This window comes from Siniperca chuatsi, linkage group LG10 (genome assembly GCF_020085105.1).
Source record: "Siniperca chuatsi isolate FFG_IHB_CAS linkage group LG10, ASM2008510v1, whole genome shotgun sequence".
Lineage (NCBI taxonomy): Eukaryota > Metazoa > Chordata > Actinopteri > Centrarchiformes > Sinipercidae > Siniperca > Siniperca chuatsi.
In genome coordinates, this window is record NC_058051.1 from 4,090,462 (window position 1) to 4,110,554 (window position 20,093).

A 20,093-nucleotide genomic window follows, 5' to 3' on the forward strand; every position below is an offset into this window, starting at 1 on the left:
CCAAAATAACAATCACTCCATACAGAGTGAGTCATACAAAACATCCCGCAGATAGAAACAAATGAAAGAGCAGGGGGAGTTATTAGATAATTAGAATATTTATAATTACAATTAGAATAAGTTCTCTTTCAAATCAAACATCTCCATATGAGTGGAAAGTATTGTTCTTGCAACTGCATTTGTAACATTTTTTGATTCAAACGTTGCTTAACCATGTCGTGATATGCTACTTCAGAACTTAAGAACAAATATTACTGGGACCACTACAGAAAATTGCAGATGAACATTTGACAAACGCAAAACAATGGCAAATTGCACTCAGCTGCAAAACTTTATGGGCGTGTTTGTGCTAAAATATCATTAGCACAATATCTTTTGTGAATCGGACCTTGAGACAGCTCAGATAGCGGTTGCAAATTATGCATAATTCATGGTGCTATGGCTGCAATTTATTCTTTGTGAATTCGCCCCTGAGACGTTTGGAGTCACACTATACACTAAATTTGGTTTCTGAGGCTTTAGACACACTAAACATTTTTAGGGGATTTTATAGCGGATAATCTCAAAAATAGATAAATGTACTAAATGTTAGCAGCAGCAGCCAAAAAATGCCATTGGAGGTATTGGAGGTCAAAATCTAACAGGTCGTTAGAAAGCAGGCATCCATCAAGCTGATTTTTCCATTACATTTGGCTTAGAAACTACGGTTTGACTAACTGAAAGGGGAGCAGTCCCTCCCTGGCTTTCTGTGGCCATTCAGTTCACCTAAATAGGCTGTCAGTAAGCTCCAGTCAGCTGAGTCAATGTTGTCACCATTGGCATCCACTTTACATCCCCTTGCACTCCTCTGGTTTCCAGCAGTGACCTAATATCTACATGCAAACTATCCAACTGTTGACCAGACAACAAGCCGTCCCGTCCTCCCATCTCTAGTTTACGACCAGTCCTCCACCCATCCCCCTCCACTCATCCCTCCTCTTGACTTTACACAGCTTTTATCAGTGAGACCAAACTGTTAGGTTTGTCCTCTGAGTTTCTCCACCTTCTGAAGCCAGAGCCACACAGGTGGCATTGGGTGGCCTGTGTGTGCGTGCTTGCTCACCACCTCTCCCCTTTGTTTTGGCTGTCTCCCATGTTTGCCTGGGAAACATTTCCAGTCTGGATTGAGATGTGACAGTAGGGCTGTGCTTTATTCCACAGCTTGCCTTTTCTCCTGACTGTCACATTAAACAGTTTGACAAGAAAACATGTAAGAGACACCAGGTTTAAACTGAAACTCAGTTTCAATAAGGAATGTATTGTGAAATAATTGCCTTGTCTTTGGTTTTCTGTTGAGATATTCAGTAGACCATTGTGCTAATCAGATTTGGTTGTAGTCTACCAGTTTACAGCACATAAGGGTTAGCGTTAACCCAAACCCTATTCCTTGTTAACTTCAGGCACTTAACATATCATTAAGTCGAGGCCATTGGTACTGTGGACTTGATTTTCTCGCTGTGGATGTCTGAAAACAGGCTAACAGAGATGGTTAGACCTGGTCTGATACTATTACGTGACAACAAGCAATATATCTTTTAAAGACGAAAGTACAGGGTACAAGGTTCCATTACAGAAAGCTGCCCTCTTCCATTCCATTACAGTTTCAACTGTATGTGTGTGTGAGTGGAGAGAGATTCCTCTTAGGCAGTATATAGAGATAAATACTCTAGATATGTAAGCATCAGCATGTGCCAGTGAAGTTGGTGATGTTGGTAGGGAGCTTACACTAATTCTTCAACCTTAGATTTTACAATCAAATCTTCCTTTCCAAATATGAATATGTATACACGTCTATACATATTTAATCCCACCAATATGAACATAAACCTGCATAAACAATCATTGTGCCTTGAAAGTTGGTAAATGTCTGAATCCTTAAATTCACAGCTAAAACCTCTACTGGTATCTGCCTCTTTTAGCTTGTGACTAGCCCTTTTGACAGCTCTACAGCATTTTTCCTTTTTCCTCCGCTGTTACCTGGGTGAACTCTGAAGCGGGAGCCAGAGTGAAAAAAGGGGGGGATTGAATTTCCTGTAATTAAAATGAGAAGTGGTAGGCAGAGACAACAGAGAATAATGGCAAGCTGTCATGTAGCATGTTGAGCAAGGGATGGGTGGCCTTTGTACACAGTTTACCTCTGGATGTTAATGTGCTCCACTGGGATTGCCATTGTGTTGCGACTCTTCACAGAGATTATGTCGGAATATGGGCTCTTTTTACGTCATGATGTGCACTTCATTCAAAGGACTTCCTTAACAATGATGCTGTTTTGCACATGAAACTAGACTGTAAATATAGCAAATATTGCTTCATACAACTTTGAATTTTGTCTGCCAAAAAGCAAGCATTGAATATTTTCTGTGGCCTGCCTTGTTTCTCCAGTATACTGTAGGTAAGACAAGGCAAGGCAAGTTTAACTGTATGTCACCTTTCAATTACAGAGTTAATTTAAACTGCTTTACACAAGGCTAAGAAATGCATTAGAATCAACATCTGTGTTGTTGAGTGTTGACTGTGTGTTGACTGTTTAATAAGAATAGAAGTGTGCTCAGTCCTCCTGGTTCTTGTTATAAATCTGTCAGAAGTTGAATATTAGAGGCCCAAGAATTGGACCCTGAGGGACACCACATGCCACGTCATGTAGTACATATCCATGCACACAAGAAACAAGTTTACTCAAAGAAGTCAGGTTATGCAGAAAATCAGCCAAAGGGTTTACGCACTGAAGTAACTTGATTACTGTAAGCTCTACTGTAAGCCTACAACAGGTCAATAATCAGATTTCAGATTATTTCCTTATGAATTTGCATCATATTTAGACTTCTAGAGGCTATTTATGTTATTCGCAGTTTTAGTCTGACTTGACAAATGGATGCATTGCTGCATGTAATGATGTCTCATTTCTTCCTCTTTGTAGTTATATAAGTTTCATGCCAACAACAAAAAAGGTGTCTCTGTCAAGTAGGTTAAACCAAAGCTGAAACTGCCTAATGGCATATGTTGGAACAGTAGTATCCAGTCAATCAAAATTCTTGCTCAGTGTTCACATCTTAGTAGAAAACATGTTTTCCTTTGTCAGTTCTGTACAGCAGCTTTGGAGCACAGTGCCTCAGCGGTTCGAGAGCTGGCAGTGCGCATCATCTTATCCATGTACCAGCAGCACAGAGCTGCTGTTCTTAGCTACCTTCCACCCAACAATGCTGCCACACGAAAGAACTTCCTTTACAAATCCCTTTTCGATGGCTTTGCCAAGATTGACGGAAAGCTGGTAGAGACTCAGGTGAGAAGTGTTTTTTGTTTTTCCTTCAATGCAGATTAATCTCTCATTGATACTTAACATCTTCAAGAAGGAATGCTGTGTTAAAATGATTTGCGTCAAACTGCCGGGCCGAGGGTGTGTTCACACTGTTCATTTTTTTCAAATAGATTGTAGGCAGCGAGGAGCAGCTGATAGATGGACAGTGAAACTGTCAGACATGGCAGATGGGAGCACTCTCTCAAGCTGAAAAGAGTTGAGCGTTTTAGGAGACTACTTGACATCATGTCTTTTTATTTTTTTAAGCTGACAGTAACAAGGAAGAGGAGGCAGGGTTTCATGTTGCACAAACAGCTAACTGCCTCCGCTGCTTCCTTTGCCAAAGCCATTACAGGCAGTCTTGTCTGTCTGTTACTGATCTGGTTAAACAAATTACCCAAGTCAGATCCATGCATGTATCTATTGATGGAATAATGTAGATATAATGTTTCATTTCTTTCAAATACTTCATGTCTTCACCAACTGAACTGTATGTAAAACTGCACTAGCAACAAACCTGGCGATAATGGACAGCATTTGTTGTTGTGTACTAGTGTAACCACAGATGCAGCCAGTAAACAAGTCAGCTTGTGTCCCAAAGCTGTCTTGGTGCGATATTGTTTTACCGTAAAGTTTGTGACTCAACCAATGACCAAGCTTAATATCTTACTGGCATTATTAGAGACCTAGCCTTCCCATTATGCAACGGCCATGCTGTTGAGTATTGCTCAACTGCTAAAATGTCTGATCATACGCTCATCTGCATGAATTGTCACTGCAGCCCTGAGTCTGCAGAGCTTTAAGCCGTTCAACTTCAAAAGAAAATCATGAAATGAAAGTTAGCGTGGTGAGCAAGAAAGATCTGTGATGCTGAAATGATATTAACACGACAAAGAGAGAAGAAAGGAAGCAAACAGAGGAAAATAAAAAAAACTGACTCTTACTAAGAGGCTGATGGCATGTCACTTTTAACCCAGACTCTGAAGAAGGGAGATGGTCAGCAGGATGGGCAAAAAGAGAAGGAGGAGATCCACTCTCTTCAGGAGCAGCTGGCTGCCTTGAAAGAGATCACAGTAGGTGGAGCTGTCATTAGACTGCAATTACATCACGTCTTGTAATGACTACTAATTTGTATTTATGACTCCACACAGACTTGGTAGAATTTTTGTCCATGTCTGAAGTCACTGTTAAAGTGCTAAAGAGCTTTCCTTGTGTGATAGCATCTCTTTTTGGAACTGTGATTTCTGACATCTATTTATACTTCTCTGTCTGCTTGTGAAGGAGAGGGGGAATGAAAGCACCAAAGGACAAATGCCCAAGGAAGAAGCTCCCAAAGTTGACAAAGAGTCCCAAAAAGCTGGAAAAGCAAGTACGTACACATGTTTAAATAGAAAGGAGACAAAAGCAACTCAGTTCTACTCACACTAAAGATATTCTTTAGTAGAGTGCAACATCCTTGTATACTGCACATCACCAGGTCTGATTTGGATTGCTTTAAAGCACAAAACAGCAGTATGGTGCTGATGTAGTCTTTTGAGACGTGCCAACACTAGCACTAATGCCTTCAAATGGGACCTGTTCACATGCAAGTGGAAAATTTGAAGGTAGCTCTGAGGTCACGACTTGTGACATAAATGGGAGAGCCTGTGGTAGTTAGTCACTTTTGTCCTCATTCTTTTTATATTTCTTCAGCATTGCATTGAAATACAAAAAAACTAAAATCATTGACCATTTTTAAAGAGGATAAAGGAGCCTTACAGCGTCTACTTTTGTTGTCAGTTGCCCAGCAACAGTGCTCTCAAGAGTTTAACCACTTGAACTCCAAGTATGGTACTTGTCTTAGCATGTCAATAACAGAAACAAAAGCTCCATTTGAAGGCAATATAACAATATCTCAGACATGGCACTGACGCTGCCAGCCATTTCTGCCATCAACCTATGGAAATAGAGTGCAGGTACACCACCCACTACCAGCTATCAAAGCGTACATATACAGAGCTCTGTTAACAAAATTATGCACTCTACAAGTCTGGCATAAGTCTTTACATAATATTTAAGTTCTGTACAGTCTGTATTATTTCTTTCTGTTATAGAGTGCTGGAACTCATTGGGTTGATACTCGAAATGGTGGCCTCCAATTAGTGCACTCATGAAAAGTAACAGATACTGTCTTCTTAATTTCCAGCTGTCACAAAAGTGCCCCAGAACAAGGTAACCAACAGTGTTGACGTCCAACAATCTACCAACTATCTGGACAAGTATGTGGCTCATAACTCAACAGAGAGCTTTAAAAAAAATCACTGGAATAATAGAAAGATGCGAAAAAAGGAAATGTATATAGCATATTAGCCTAGTCCCGATTTCACAGGTTTAGTGTTTTCTGTGCAGTTTTCACACAGTCAATTATTTTTCTAGCTGAAGTATTAATTTAACTTTCATTTAGTGTAATATTTTTATGTCATTAGTGTCACAGTACTTGCCAATGCTTTGAAGGCATATGATCTCATCTGCAGCCTGATCTGATCTTTCAGCCTGTGTATATTCTGCGGTAAAAAGGATGAGTCATTCACAGAGGATGGATTGGACCTTCACTACTGGAAACACTGTCCTATGCTGAGACGCTGTGATGAATGTAGACAGGTAGACTGTTAACTTTTCATTGGCATAATTTTAGTCCTCTTGAAAGAAGGACATCTGCCCAGCTGTTTAATCACCACCTCAATAATGAAGCTTGAAGACTTTGTGTACAGCTCTGCATTCTGTTCACAGGTAGTCGAGATAGCCAGCCTCACAGAGCACCTACTGGGTGAATGTGAAAGCAGGTCCAAGTTTAGCCAGTGCCCACGCTGCTCAGAGGCCGTGGCCACCGAAGATCTGACTCGCCATGTCCAAGGTCCCGCCTGCAACCGTGAGTTCTCAGTCTTACTGTTTCATACTGTTGGAAATTTTCTAAAAATGCTTTATGTGATGAAAATTATTTCAAATCAAAAATCCATTTTTGTTTGGTTTGCTGTATTTTCTTTTTTCTTGTATTATTTTTTGTCTTTATTGGATGGTGACAGTGTAGACACACACAGGAAAAATGGGGAGAGAGATAGAGGTATAACATGCAACAAAGTTCCCAAGCCAGAATTGTAAACATTGCATTTTTGTTGTTCTGGCCCTGTACTCCAGCTTATTTATTAGATTTTAATTGAAACAAAGACTCTAAGTGCCGGCTTAGCTGTAATTTGATGGTGTTTACATCCTTGGCATCCTTATACAGTACATAGTTCCCCAATTTTAAGGGACAGAATTTAATTGGACAAGTCAACATCGTCTAACATAAAGCCATCATATTGAATATTTGGTTTTAGATATTTTGCCATAAATGACTGGGTGAAGCAGAAATGTGGTATCTTCCCTGGCGATGCTGCTCATCTTCCTTATTTTCGGGGTGTTTTGCCTACATTAAGAGAAACTCATGCTCAATTCGCCTGAGGTCAGGTGATTGACTTGGCATTTCAAAAAGATTCTGCTGTTTGGCCTAAAAAACGATTTTCTAGTTACTTTGGCTGTATGATAGACCGTTAAGAGTTAAGATCATTGGCCTGCTGTATTGTCCTAAAATTGGGGGATTAAGTAAGGCCATGAGTCCTACAGTACACTTGGTGGAAGTTTAGTGAAGTGACTACTCACGGGGCTAGTTAGCGAGCTAACCGGTAAAAAGCTTACCGCCAGGTTTGCCCTATTCCCAGGTCTAAAGGCCCCCTCACTCTTGTTGCGCCATCCCAACTGTGTCTCTGTGTCTTAGTTCTGGCTGTGCCTTCTCTTTGATTCTATGTCTGGTCTGCCAGCACAAAGAAAGTTGCATATCTGATTTGAAACATTAAACTCAAAGTCAGTGTCATTTCCAATCTCACCTTTGCATATTTCAACTTCTTCGCTTGGCTAGACACAAGTAGTTCCACAATTCCATTCCAATACATCTTCATTACATAGCCGCGAGGTTACCTAAATATTTCTTGTTGCTGCTATAAGACGACTTTGTTGACTCAGGCAGGCAGCACCTTGTCAAGTTACCCTCTGTTGTCCTCTCGCTGATTACCACGATTACTGGCAATTGTAATTGATATCCATTTGATGAATATTGGCAGTTTATCTCATCTACATCTGACAGTTTGTTTGTCAGAGCAATTTTGAATTTATCTCTACCTCAAAGCTCTCTTTCTACTCTCACAAAGCACACAAAAAACACAATTTCCTCATTTAGATCAACCATTACATTTGTTCCAAAAAGACATGTTTCACCAACCTCAGGTGGATAAACATCTGCTCATGTATTTTTCTTCCTGGTTTTTACCTTGACTCTCCACAGCCTGGATTTCTTGAGCTGATCTTGGTTTAGCACCCAGTGCAGCTGAAATGTCCATCTCTTTTAATATATTTAACTCAATTTATTGAATAGTCATCCCCATGTACAGTGCTTCTGTGACCACAATGAAAGCTCTTATTAAACGTGATCCTGAAAATATGTTCTATGTTCACAATGCTACACGGAACCTTTAAGAAATCAAAAGCCAGTACTTTTCCATAGTGTTGGTTTCAGTAAATATTTGATAAACTACCAAAGCCTGTTACCAGTATTTACTGTCTGAAAGGTGAGGTCAGCTTTTGTTATCGGAGATATCGAATATCTTATCGTTTTTTCCCCAGTTGGATACCAGCTTACTGTTACCTTACCTACTAACCTGAAGAAAGAGGCTTACTGTATCAAGACTCACACTACGTGTCTATCACCAGCCATATATCTCCATAGATAACTGACACCAGTGAGCCTTTTGTATTACCATAAACTTCAAGTCTCTCTTACCCGTTGGTTATAAGTGAGTTAACAGAAATATGAATTGTGAGTTAGGATAGATTGTGTTTAGCCTAATGTTCCAATTCCTCAAAGGTGTATTGTATTTAAAACTGTTCTCCAGTGGTGTAATTTTATTATTTTCTCTGGAGTGTTTCAGAGACTTTTTCTGTAATTGTATGACAGGTGGCTTAAAGGTGTCGTGTTTCTATTTCAGCCCCCATCTCGGGTAAAGGCTCCAACCACTGTCCTTTGTGTCACAACAATTTCATGCCTGGAGAGGAGGTGAGATTCTGCAAATTACATGAGAGAGATCCAACAGTTTTGTCGCTCCCAAACAGTGTTTTCTCCCTCTTCTATATGAACACAGAAACTCGAAAAGCATCTAATATTAGGCTTGAGAAGCAAACAGGTGTTGATGTAAGAACTGCTATTGCTGGCCTTTAAAGACTTCAAAGGAGGTGAAGCCTTTGTTCCTAATGGACTGTTTCATTTGTCTGTTGTACCATCACATTCTTCACATTCCTATTAGTTTATGTCTTTTTAAAGACAAAAATGTCCTTATTATCTATTTATAGATAAAACTTTGTATATTTTTGATAGACGTGCTTTCCCTAAATCTTTGTTGTAGTCAGGGTGGTTTAGGATAATGTAGTTCATTTGATACTAATTCTAAAAACACTGGACTAAAGTTAATCATTCTCTTGTAAAGTTCAGGTTTCCTTTAGTTCCAGCAGTAGTGGAGTTCCTGCTGAGGTGGCTCGGTGCTGTGTATTATGTGGGCAATGGTTGATCTGTAACAGTTTGCAGTTAAAGATTCACTGGTAATCTCATTTCTGTATTAATCAACAGATAGACTGTGTCAATGAGGATATGTCATGAAAATGGGTAACTGGGGCGCCCCGGTAGCTCACCTGGTAGAGCGTGTCTCTCTTTCCTGTCTCTATCTACAGCTGTCACTGTTAAATAATAATATAAAAAAAGGGTAACTCAAACATATAAGCATACACTAAATATAACCTCAGTGTTGAATATTACGTAATATAATCACAGGAAAAATAGTTCGTTCTTATCTTTTATAAGTTATAAGTGCCCATATTTCAGCGCCCTTGGAGCTGCTCATCCATTGCTAATCCTTTGTGTCTGTCAACTTTTTATGTTATAGAGAAGTTTAAAAAGGATATGCAGTGTACAAGATTCTCTGCCCCACTAAAAGATGTAGCATCAGTGTCGCCTTTCATTTGTCTTCCGTTACGTTTCTGTCATTGTGGAGTCTAATGAATCATGCAACTCCTCTTTCAAGGAGCCACAAGAGCTACAAGAATCAGTCTCACCAGCACCTGTCCTGGCCCTGCCTGTCCCAGTTTGCAGCAGCGCTTTGGAAATGAAACTTCTGCACAAACCTCTAATACAAGAATTGTATCTTGTAAAAGATTGTTTCCATGTTACAATACCTACCAATCACTGATGGAAGATAGACGTGTCATTCAAATGATGGTACTTCTGTGCTTGGTGACCATGGTAACAGGGAATCTGGGTTTAATTCTGGAGAGGTAGCCGGACAAACAGCTACCATATCCAAGGAAGGCACGCAAATTACCCACTTCCGACTATGGAAAGTCGGAGGAAAAATTACAATACTGAGCAATACTCGTTAGAGATCCTGTAATTTGAATGAGTACACCCATTTGGATTGATGCTTGATAGGTTGACAGAGGTAATTTATTACGTAATGCCTTGAACATTGTTTCTGTTGTGTGCTGGAAGAATTTGATACTGTGGCTCCTGATTTTTGATTGGCCAATCCAGAAGGAAAGTGTAAACTACCTGATAAACAACAAGACTAGGTCGAAATCTGATATATGGCTGGACCGTGTAACGGCCAATAGGGAAACTCCAACACTCGACTGATCAATGGTGTAACTTCGTCACTCAGGGGAAGTCAGGGACAGACTTTCCTGCGGTCCAGCCAAAAAGTAGTGAACATTAAGTTATAATTTGTCATATAAACAAAAGTCTGTTTTGCCACTCTCTTCTGCCCACTTTTACCAAACCAAACAATAATGATTTGACTTGTAAACAGTCACAAGAAGTAATGAATTTTATGTTAATACAAGCTGTGTAGCAGTTGGTTTGGAATAAATATAAAAAGGCAGAAGAACTATAAGAAACTATAGTAAAATAAAATACTATAAGTAAAACGTTGAACAACCAATCAGTGATGTCACAGTAGGTGCTTTCCTATTGCCAGCTGATGGAAAACACCTGCTGTAACATCACTGATTGGGCTGTGGCCAGATGTACATGCTAAAAGGTCTAAATCCATACAGAGCAGTGCAGCAGCACATTATTTGACTTTAGTGTTAACTCGACCTCTTTCAAAGCAGACATTTTGACTTGCAGTAAAAGCACAGGTGTAACTAATACAATTAAGGCTAGCTCGGTTCCATATCCAGTGTCTCAGTGAGCCGTGCCACTGAGACACGATGCACAGTACTGGAACTTGCACACGTAGCTGGAATGCATACTTAATGATATTAAGTACACGTGTGGTTCCTGCTATGAGATCATGTTTGCTGTGAAAAATGCCTGTTATCCTTTGTTACTGTGCTTATCACAAATGTGAATCTTTTTGGCAAAAAAAAAAAATTCATTAATGATTTAAACATGAAAATTATACAAGATGGTGTTATATTTTTCAGTGCTTTACCTTTTAACCATTTTTATTCCCTCCAAATCACTTAATGTCCAAGTAAGGTAAGATTTGAGAGATATTGAGATTATGCCCAAATGTACAGTGACACTTATTATTCAACCTTAGTTGTAACTCATTTGTGTTCTAATTCAAACACAGCATGCAGTCTTTCCCTCACACACCCTTATAAATTAATGAAGAAAAGAAACTCACAGAAAGTCACACTCATGCTGCCAGAGCTCTGAGCGTAGACCCTATGAAAGACTGCAGTGATAGTGGGAGGGAGGGCAGCCATTCGGGCCTTGACTGGGCCTTCAGTCATCCGTGGTTGTCCCGATCGAGAAAGTACCTGGGAGAAAAACGGACTCACTGAGCTACTTTGTCCCTGTCCCAGGCCTGGAAGGCTCACCTCATGGGCAGGGAGGGCTGTAAACAAAACTCACGCAGGACTGCGGTGTCCCAGAGAACCCAGCCAGCACAAGGTAAAGCATTCATACACCCTCTGCTTACACCTACCTCCCCAACGCTCAGTGTGAGAGCTATACAATGTGCCCATGCTTGTTGGTAAAATTTCATGTTGCAGCTTTTCCACTATGGTTTCCTGACTCAGAGCACAGAATGAGGCACATATAAATAGTGGCAGATTTAATTTGGAGCTCTAGTGTAGTGGGTATCCATTTTGAGTGATATTCCGCAATCATGGTAGTGGTTGTAAGTAGATTGTTAATGGCTGAATCAGTCATATCACAAGGACCCTGCTTTTTGTACAGGTAAGTAAGGTTGAATTAGTCCGGATGCCCATTGTTTTGTTGATGGACATGTCACATTACTTTAATAACCATCTTGATGCCAGAGTGACTGTTGGGCATGTTCAACCCACTCACACTAGAGGACCACTGCTGAATATAATAAAGTTATAATATAAAGTTAGGGTTTTCATTATATCAGAACCCATTTTGATACTGTTTATGGTTCTCATTTTTCAGCAACAACTATTCAGTGTATTTGCATTTTGTTATTGCATCTCTACATAGTAGTTTTTATTGTTGGTCAATATATGTGTCATTTTGAACTGAACTCTGGAAGCTGTATTATTAAAACACATCAGCGGTTACCACCAGTAACCACAGGTGTCGCTAAATCAACCAGTACTGAAATCTTACAACGGATTATAACTTAAAGGTAGAATGAGTAGGATTTGTCGGTTGCTGTCTGAAAACATACGATACAAAGTTGTCCCCTTTAGCTCAGTGAGCTAAGGAGAGAGAGCAGCGGTGGTCGAGGGAGCAAGAGAGCGAATGACGAGAGGGAGCGGCGTTAGTGAGAACAAAGCAGTGAAACAGACAAATAAAACGTTATTTTCTGATTGTTTCACAGCGGTTATGTTCTAAAGCACAAATAAACATGCCCACACCTCCGCACAACCCTGCAGGAAGGATTTTGAGCAGAGGAAAGAGACAGAGTTCTGACCTCACAGCCTGCGCGCTGTTATTGTCTGGGGGTTACACACCACTGCCCAAGGGTTGACGCCCAGAAACGTCCCAAACACAGCAAACTAATAAGAAACTAAGAAAACACAGGCAGAGGGCAGCGTCTCTGCAGATACAGACACCGCCACACACTTCTAGTGGGTCATAAGTGATGATTGAGAGATTATTTTTGTATGAGTCTATACATTGTTTTTTCGGAAAGTCCTACTTATTCTACCTTTTTAAAGCAAGTTTGATAACAATGGGTAGGTCCCAGACGAGGTCAGACGCACAGGAGGGCAGTTCCTGGGGCATGTGACGTTTCACATTAGGGGTGCCAAGGCATCATAATGACCCCTCTGACATACGGATCCTGAAAAGCTTTCAAATAGGCCAAACCCCTACATTTAGTGAGGGCTTTGCCTAAGTGCTTTCCCACACCTTTACACAAAAGGGACAATGGCTCACCTATTTACTTTTCAGGGTTTTCCCCAGGAAATAGTTTATCAAAGGTGGTAAGCCACTCAGATCCTGACACATCTTGTTTCATGATTAATCTTGTTAATAGATGACAGCCTGAACAGTAGACACTCATATGTAGCATTTTCTGTGTGAAATAGCACCTCTGCCCTTTTCCCCTAATGATTCATGTTTTATTCTATAAAAGTGTATTAATCTTGTATGATGTTAGTGAGGGTGGTCTTCATGTCAGGCTGGGTGACCCGCCTCTAAAACACTGCAGGAAAACCTGCTTCTATTTTTTTACTTTTTTTTAGGTGCTAATTCTTCGTCTTTACATACTTTTACTTATAATGGAGTATTTTACAGAGTGGCATTGCTACTTTTGATTAAGTAAAGGATCTGTGAACTTTTTTGACATTTTTCTAATTCCACTAGTAGACTGACAGGACACAATTAGTATCTTACTGTATATGGAAAGTAGGCCTTGTGATGTGACCGCAGCATAGACTCAGTGACAGTACGTAATGAAAGGAGCCACATCACCATGAGCTGCTGATGTCATGAAACCGTCCTGTTTATACTCACATCACAGGTAATGCAGGCTTCGGTTTATTGGTAAATAGTACACAAGAACAAAGGGTTGTCTTCTATGTTAAAGGTCTGCTGTAAGGATCTCATTTTGTGTGTGTGTGTGTGTGTGTGTGTGTGTGTGTGTGTGTGTGTGTGTGTGTGTGTCCAGGCAGGGCTGTCGGTGGAGCCAAGCTGAAGCAGGCCTGGTCGGTCGGGGCCAGAGCCAGACCCATGGGCAAGGGAAGCCGGATCCCAGCCCTGGCACCCCTGGCCAGAGGACATACACCAGGGAAGCATTGAAACTGGTTCAGAGCACCCCCACCCCACCCTGCCTCCCTTACACCCAGAGGAGGAACCCAACTGCAACAAACACCCCTGATGTAACCCCACCCCACTCCCGTATTTCCCGGCCCAGAGCGTTCCTGCATATCGGCACTTTTAGAAAACACATCTGATAGGTGTCAGATGTGTTCACTGACATATGCAATAGGATTTTAAAGGCCAATACAGACTTGTGATCTAAGCCACCGATATATTTAACATCTTTTTAGATTATCAAAAATGGAATACCCCATCTTATAAGTTTATGTGCAAATTGGCATTACAACGTGGTGTTGTATCCACTTATTGAGACACTATAGATTTACTGTAATTCTAGTCCTTTTCTGATCAGTGACAGAAAATCCACACAGAGAAGAGACAGCTGGACTCAACGATGTTAGACCTTTTGCCTCTTTTGTCTATATGTCAAGCATCTGGCGTTACACAACTGCCAGACTTGTAAACATGAGCACAGTGTGTGCTGTTTACTGATATCTCCTTACAGGATATCTCGGTTTTGGATCTTATTTTTCATATCGCTTCACTGCCGTTTGGAGCCTCCATAGTGGGGAATTGTATTGTCTGGTAAATACCCACGTCTTACAAACTCCACACCCTCGATTTGCAATGCGGGCTTTCTGTTATAAATGAGATATCTCTGAGCCCATGCTGAGATAACCCTGATGGCATCACTCTGACATCATCAGGGTTAGTTTCTCAGACTTGACAAAGCTCTTCCAGAGAAGACATCATACAACTGTTTTCACAGGCTCGTAAATGAACCTTTCTGTGTAAAACTTATCAAGGTTCCCTCACTGTCCAGCTATCCAAAGCTGCTGTAAATGTGAACATTTTATTTTAAAATGATAAAAAAAAATTGGCAATTTTTAGAAATAAAACTAGAATGAGTGATCACCTGTGTAGAATCTGTGTCTGCACAGGATGAAGGGGTTAAGAGCTTCCCATGAATATGTAATCAGTCACTACAAGCAGAAGACTTTCCCTCCCTTGGCAACACTCCAGCAGACGATGCTTCAATCCTAAAGCCATTGACAACCTGAGTGTAGCTTTGCTGTCAGCTTCACGCTCCGCCATGTGTTTACATTTTTCTTTTTATTTCTTGTCTTAAATAAATTATATAGAAGAAATGAAGTAGCACTTTGCCAAAGGGATGATGCTTCACTGCTGAATTTTCAGTACAGTATGGACTTAATGTATTTTCCTGCTTAATGCCTGCTGACAATCTTGAGTAGATGGCACAGTTTTATATGCTCTACTAGTCTAGTGAGAGACACAAAGCCGACATTTTAACTTTAACGAGAAAAACACAATGGAGATGAATGTACTGTATACAGTAGAATTTGTGTAGCACCTGTTTTTCTTCAATTCTACTCGTTTCTGCTGAATATGACTTAGGCTGACCCCAACAAACAGTTTGAAGCACATCAGTGGCTTTAAACTGATTTTAACCACAAACTCAGAGTGTAAGTACTCTGACAATAATTCGCAAGATTTATAGTTAACGCTGTAATTTTACGACTTCTGTTGTACTACACAGTGTCATGACGATGTTGATTGGAATATATCTGTGATTGATCTACAGCCAAGAACTAACAGAAACATCCTTAAAACAGTCTGATGTGTTTACAAATTGTAATATTAGGAGGATACATTTTTTATTAATCTGAGCGATAACAGTAACTCTTGTATTAGTGGAGAAACATCTTGAATATAGTTGGTGTATAAAATAGTATATTTGGTTTATTAGCCCCCAATCCGTCATCTTGGCTTTAATGTGCTTCTGTTTTGAGGACTATTGCAACAGTGGATATTTTATTGCGTTTTTTTATGTGCATAGTAGTCAGTATTTACTGAATAATATTTTTGACATCAAATGGATATTTTTTTCTGCAAAAGTATCTGTATTTGTTTAAATAAAGCTACATTAAGCTGAACATTGCAGATGTGGTTTGACATGACAAAAGGTTTCTGATACTATTTAAACTTAAGAGTTGAAGTTGCCTGTGGTTAGAAGCTCTAACTGCCCTCTATTTAGCAATCAGATGAAACTAACATACTGTAATATACAAAAACACATGTTTTGCAGTTCTGCTAAACAAAGTTGTAGTTGCCTGCAGAACTTGAGATCTTGTCATCGCATGCCAAATCTTCCCCAGTAATGTGCTGTTCTCCAGCTGTTCATACATCAATATGAATCAAATACTGTATTTACAAAGTTGACAGAGAGCTCCAGTTTTATTTACAGTATCATACATAAAGCTACAGTATTACATCCCTTTAGTTTCTTTGGTTTTTGGCCTACCTCTGCAAATCATACACAAATGAATTAACACTTAAAAATGAAATAAAATAATATATTAACTTAAGAAAATCAAATCATTTGATTTTTACAATGTCAGTACCCTAAAAAAAAAACAATCACTCAACTATGAACTGTTTGTTCTGTGCTATGTGCTGAGTCGTATATATATATTCACTTTGACAGTCACTGAAATCCTGAAATTAGAAATTGACAATAAAATCAGCTGTTTCAGAGGAACACCTGGATGTAACTAGTCAAGTCTTATTTATGCCTGCACAAACACCACTAAAACTATTACAACCATGAATCTACATCAACATTGGATCTCAGATTTAGATAACGGAGTGATGGAGCTCCAAGTTGAAATGGCACCAAGAATCAGAAAGCTTCCTCTGATGCGTGCACGCTGTGGAGTTGGGTAGTAGTGGTTTCACGAAATGGAAAATCAGAGTAGCAGGACTAGTGGAGACTCCACCTGTTCAGAAGAGCTTGCAACATTTTTTAATTTGACATACAGAAAATGTAAATGCTAAATCTGGATGTGCTGTATAGTATCAAAACCATCAGTGAAAATTAAATGTTGAATGAATAAAAACACTCTTTTGATGAACATATACATTTTTTAGAATTGTTCGGCGGGTGAAAAAGCCGCCCTCCCTTAACTATGACTGAGATGGCAGATTCAGTGAAGATGTTAAAAGATCATCATGTATGATCAATTAAAAACACAGGTCTTCTGTGTATTCCAACCATCAGTCCGGCTTTAGTGAATTGATTTGCTTTAGTTTATATTAATTGACAATCATATGGAGGTCCTTTGAGCGCACACCAGTTCCTCGTTGTGCACAACGCTCCACATACTGAGCAGCTCCTGCGCGCTCAGTTTGTGCACCACGATGAGGTTTTTATAAAAGCATGGCTCGCTGTTCATGGAGCTCACCCTGCGTCTGGTGATGCCGAAGGTCCTGAAGCCCGGGTGCATCTCCGGGGCCAAGTGAAGCTTCTGCAGGCACATCCCCAAAAACACGTCGTCAATGGGATACAACTCCAGGTCCTCTGAGACCACGAAGAGCCTCCTGGCCAACTGGGAGGACATCAGAAACCCCCCACCTCCGACATAAGGGGGATACGGCTTATCGTACAACTCTTTGGGAATGTAGTATTTGCTCTGCCGGTTTCGGATGGGGATCGCCTTGGAGATGGTGTCCCCCACAAACAAGTCGGCCTCTTTGCGCTCCTCCACTTTGAAGCCGATGAGCTCCAGCAGGTTACGCGTGTTCACAAACACGTCATCATCTCCTTTGAATATGAACTGGACCCCGGAGCAGTAAATGTCGAACCATTTGAGAAAGTTGACCTCTTTCAGGGTCAGGTTGAAGAAGGTGTCCATGAAGTCCCACTGTAGGATGTCCCCATAGATCAGGTCCTCGTACTCGATCAGTTTCTGGAGGTTCTTGGTGTCTTTGCCAGTCGTCGGGCTCCCCAAAAGAAACAAAGTCTTGATTTTCTTCCCATCCACCGTGTGCTCCTTGCCCCAGGTTTTGCGCACCGCCTCGCGCCGGTCGTGCTGCTCGATAATGGACTTGACCACCATGAGGAGGTGCACCTCTCCGTCCGCGCATTTCTCCGGGTGGTTGATGCGCATGGGGAAGTACCTGCAGTGTCTGTGCAGAACAAACTGGTGAAATCGCGGGTCCAAGCGCCGGAACCAGTCCTGGGTCCTCACCGACGCGTCCTCGCTGCAGTTGAGAACCTGTGCGTCCCAGGACGCCGGAGTCCCGTTGGAGACCCGCTGCGCATCCAAATCGGTGGTAAGCACTGGAGAGTCTGAGCTCTCCAAATTATTTTTCACGACTCCCTTCTTTAATGAAAAACACTCGGAGCCGCACCAGCCGGCATCCCTCATGTGTTTAACTCCCACTCCGTCCTTCTCTGCCAGTTTCAGCTTGTGGATCATTAGAAAAGAGGCAAAGACTAGAGACAGACTCAGCAGGGGTTTCAGCAGACCGACCCGCTTTCTCCGAAAAAAGTGATCCATGGCTCTCACTGCGGCGCCCAGAGACCCTCAGATGCTGGACCTTTTGCCTTCATAGTGTTTCACAACTGTGCGTCCGAGTGGAGTCCACCACCGCCGTCCCTGCTCATTTGGACACCAGAGGTCGCGTCGGCTACGTGAGAGCGCGGACACCTTTTGCCCATGACGGCGCTCAGTGGAGTCAAACATCGTCTCTCGATGCAGGAAAATAATGCAAGACACGCAGCATGTCCCCGGGCGTCTTCTCTGCCCTCTGCCTACACAGACTGTATGGAGACCTGCTGCAGGATTCCCCCCCCAGAACCACCTCCCAAATATCTCCTCCCCCTAATGATCCACACTGATCTGGGACCAGCAGGTTTCCCATTTCTCACACACCAGGTGTCCACCGCGCTATAGTGCCGACCATCAAGCTAGAATTGTGTCGAGTTTTATATATATTGCTTTTAAACAACATTAGGCTACACGACAACAGGAATTATTTCGAAATAATGGAAACAATGAACTTCATTCAAGAATTAAAAATACCTAAAAACTTTATTAAACGTTACACATCGTATATGACTACATACAACTTAGCCAGGGAGTACAAACAAGCCTATAAGCACAATAAAACAAACAGAGCATAGTAAATATGTATGAACACACATCTACGGAAAAAGTTGTAAATAAAGCACGGTTTTCAGGAAAACTTCATTCATGTTTAAGTAAGAGAGGGATCGGGAAATACTAAATGTTCATTTATTTGTGTAGCATTTTGCCATTAAATAAAAATAAGATTAATTAGTCTGTAAAATATTTGCTTTCATTGCCCTTTTTATGACCAAAGATATAAAAGAAAACATATTTAAAGAAAAAAAAACCAAATCATCCAAAAACTCCCCAGTGTGGATAAAACAGATGCAGCTTTTTTTCAGAAATGGATTCACACAACTAACAGCTGGTATCAAAATCCTTTCTGAAGGGAAAAAGACATGATTTAGCTGGGTAGTATTTATTGAGTAGTCTAAATGTGACTTCTCTCGTCTTATTTGTTAACAGGTATTTAAAGATCAAGCTCCAAACTTGTTTCCAAGTTGTTCAATTATTCCATCTAAGTATGATATTACATTACAAACAGTACAATATCTTGTTGGAAAAGCTCTGGTTTTCTTGTTGAAACAGCGGTTTTACAAGGATCAACAGGTGGAACAACAGGAAAACAAAACACAAGTATCCTCAGTATCACAAAGGAGTGGCATGAAAAACAAAGGGGGATTCTTTTGGTGTTATTGGAATGAGCTGCAAGATATTCTGAATTGTTATACAGCTAGTCATTTGATTTAAGGAAATGGCCAACCAGCACAATGTGGTTTTTGAAACCAATTCTCAAATAATAAGATATATACTTTTTTTTAAATAAAGAATATGCATATTGACCGCACAAACTGTAGGGCTAAGTAGCATCTATTTCCTCAAACATGTTTGTATTCGCTCCCACAGAGAGGGTGGCACCCTCTTGTGGACATCTTCTGGAATTACATTTTGTTTCCGCCCTCTCCTCCCTGTCTGTCGACGCACACGACTCAGTTAAACCAAAACCCCAACTTTGAAAATCCAGGTAATGTCTGTAAATCTAAGAATGCACTTTGGCTATGTAATAATCTGGAAGCTCTTTATTTGAACCCTGTAACTTTGTAATTACGGCTTTCTTTGTTCTTGGTTTCATTTTTGTTCAATTGTTCGACCTGCTCTTCTTGAAATATTGAATGTTTAATAAGCCTGTATGCTTTTTGAAATAAATATTAAAAAAAAAAAAAAAAAAAAAAAAAAAAAAAAAAAACTTTGAAAATCCAGGTGAACTAAAACGGCATCCTTTTTTTTTTTTTTATACATTTACACAAACGCGGTGTATTGTGGACCTGTCGTTACATGTGATGTGGACAACAGAAAAAGTCCGCGTGATGAGCCAACAACTGCATCAAGCTGAGAAGGCTTAAAGGGACAGTTCACCCCAAAATCAAAAGTGCATATTTTCCCTCTTACCTGTAGTGCTTTGGGGTGA

At 40.6% G+C, this 20,093-nt stretch overlaps 2 protein-coding genes across 4 annotated transcripts in view; one reads left to right on the forward strand and one right to left on the reverse strand.

Annotated features, from left to right (window-relative positions):
- Window positions 1-16,259, forward strand: part of cep104 (centrosomal protein 104) — a 38,687-nt gene extending 22,428 nt beyond the window's left edge. The window contains exons 14-22 of one of the 3 annotated variants that reach the window (XR_006379503.1): window positions 3,119-3,319; window positions 4,312-4,407; window positions 4,616-4,703; window positions 5,520-5,592; window positions 5,866-5,974; window positions 6,104-6,242; window positions 8,392-8,459; window positions 9,478-11,351; window positions 13,540-13,600. Coding sequence is in view for 1 of the 3 variants with exons in the window: in XM_044210971.1 (XP_044066906.1) it covers window positions 3,119-3,319; window positions 4,312-4,407; window positions 4,616-4,703; window positions 5,520-5,592; window positions 5,866-5,974; window positions 6,104-6,242; window positions 8,392-8,459; window positions 11,264-11,351; window positions 13,540-13,670 (993 nt within the window). In the remaining 2 variants the exon portion in view is untranslated. Of the gene's footprint in view, window positions 1-3,118; window positions 3,320-4,311; window positions 4,408-4,615; window positions 4,704-5,519; window positions 5,593-5,865; window positions 5,975-6,103; window positions 6,243-8,391; window positions 8,460-9,477; window positions 11,352-13,539 lie in introns of those variants that run through there. The other 2 variants (XM_044210971.1, XR_006379504.1) reach the window with 2 other exon arrangements.
- b3gnt7l (UDP-GlcNAc:betaGal beta-1,3-N-acetylglucosaminyltransferase 7, like) lies at window positions 15,929-18,543 on the reverse strand. Its single transcript, XM_044210981.1, has one exon. It carries the CDS (start codon window positions 18,050-18,052, stop codon window positions 16,817-16,819), a length of 1,236 nt encoding a protein of 411 aa, XP_044066916.1. The 5' UTR covers window positions 18,053-18,543; the 3' UTR covers window positions 15,929-16,816.
- Window positions 18,544-20,093: the final 1,550 nt, after the last annotated feature.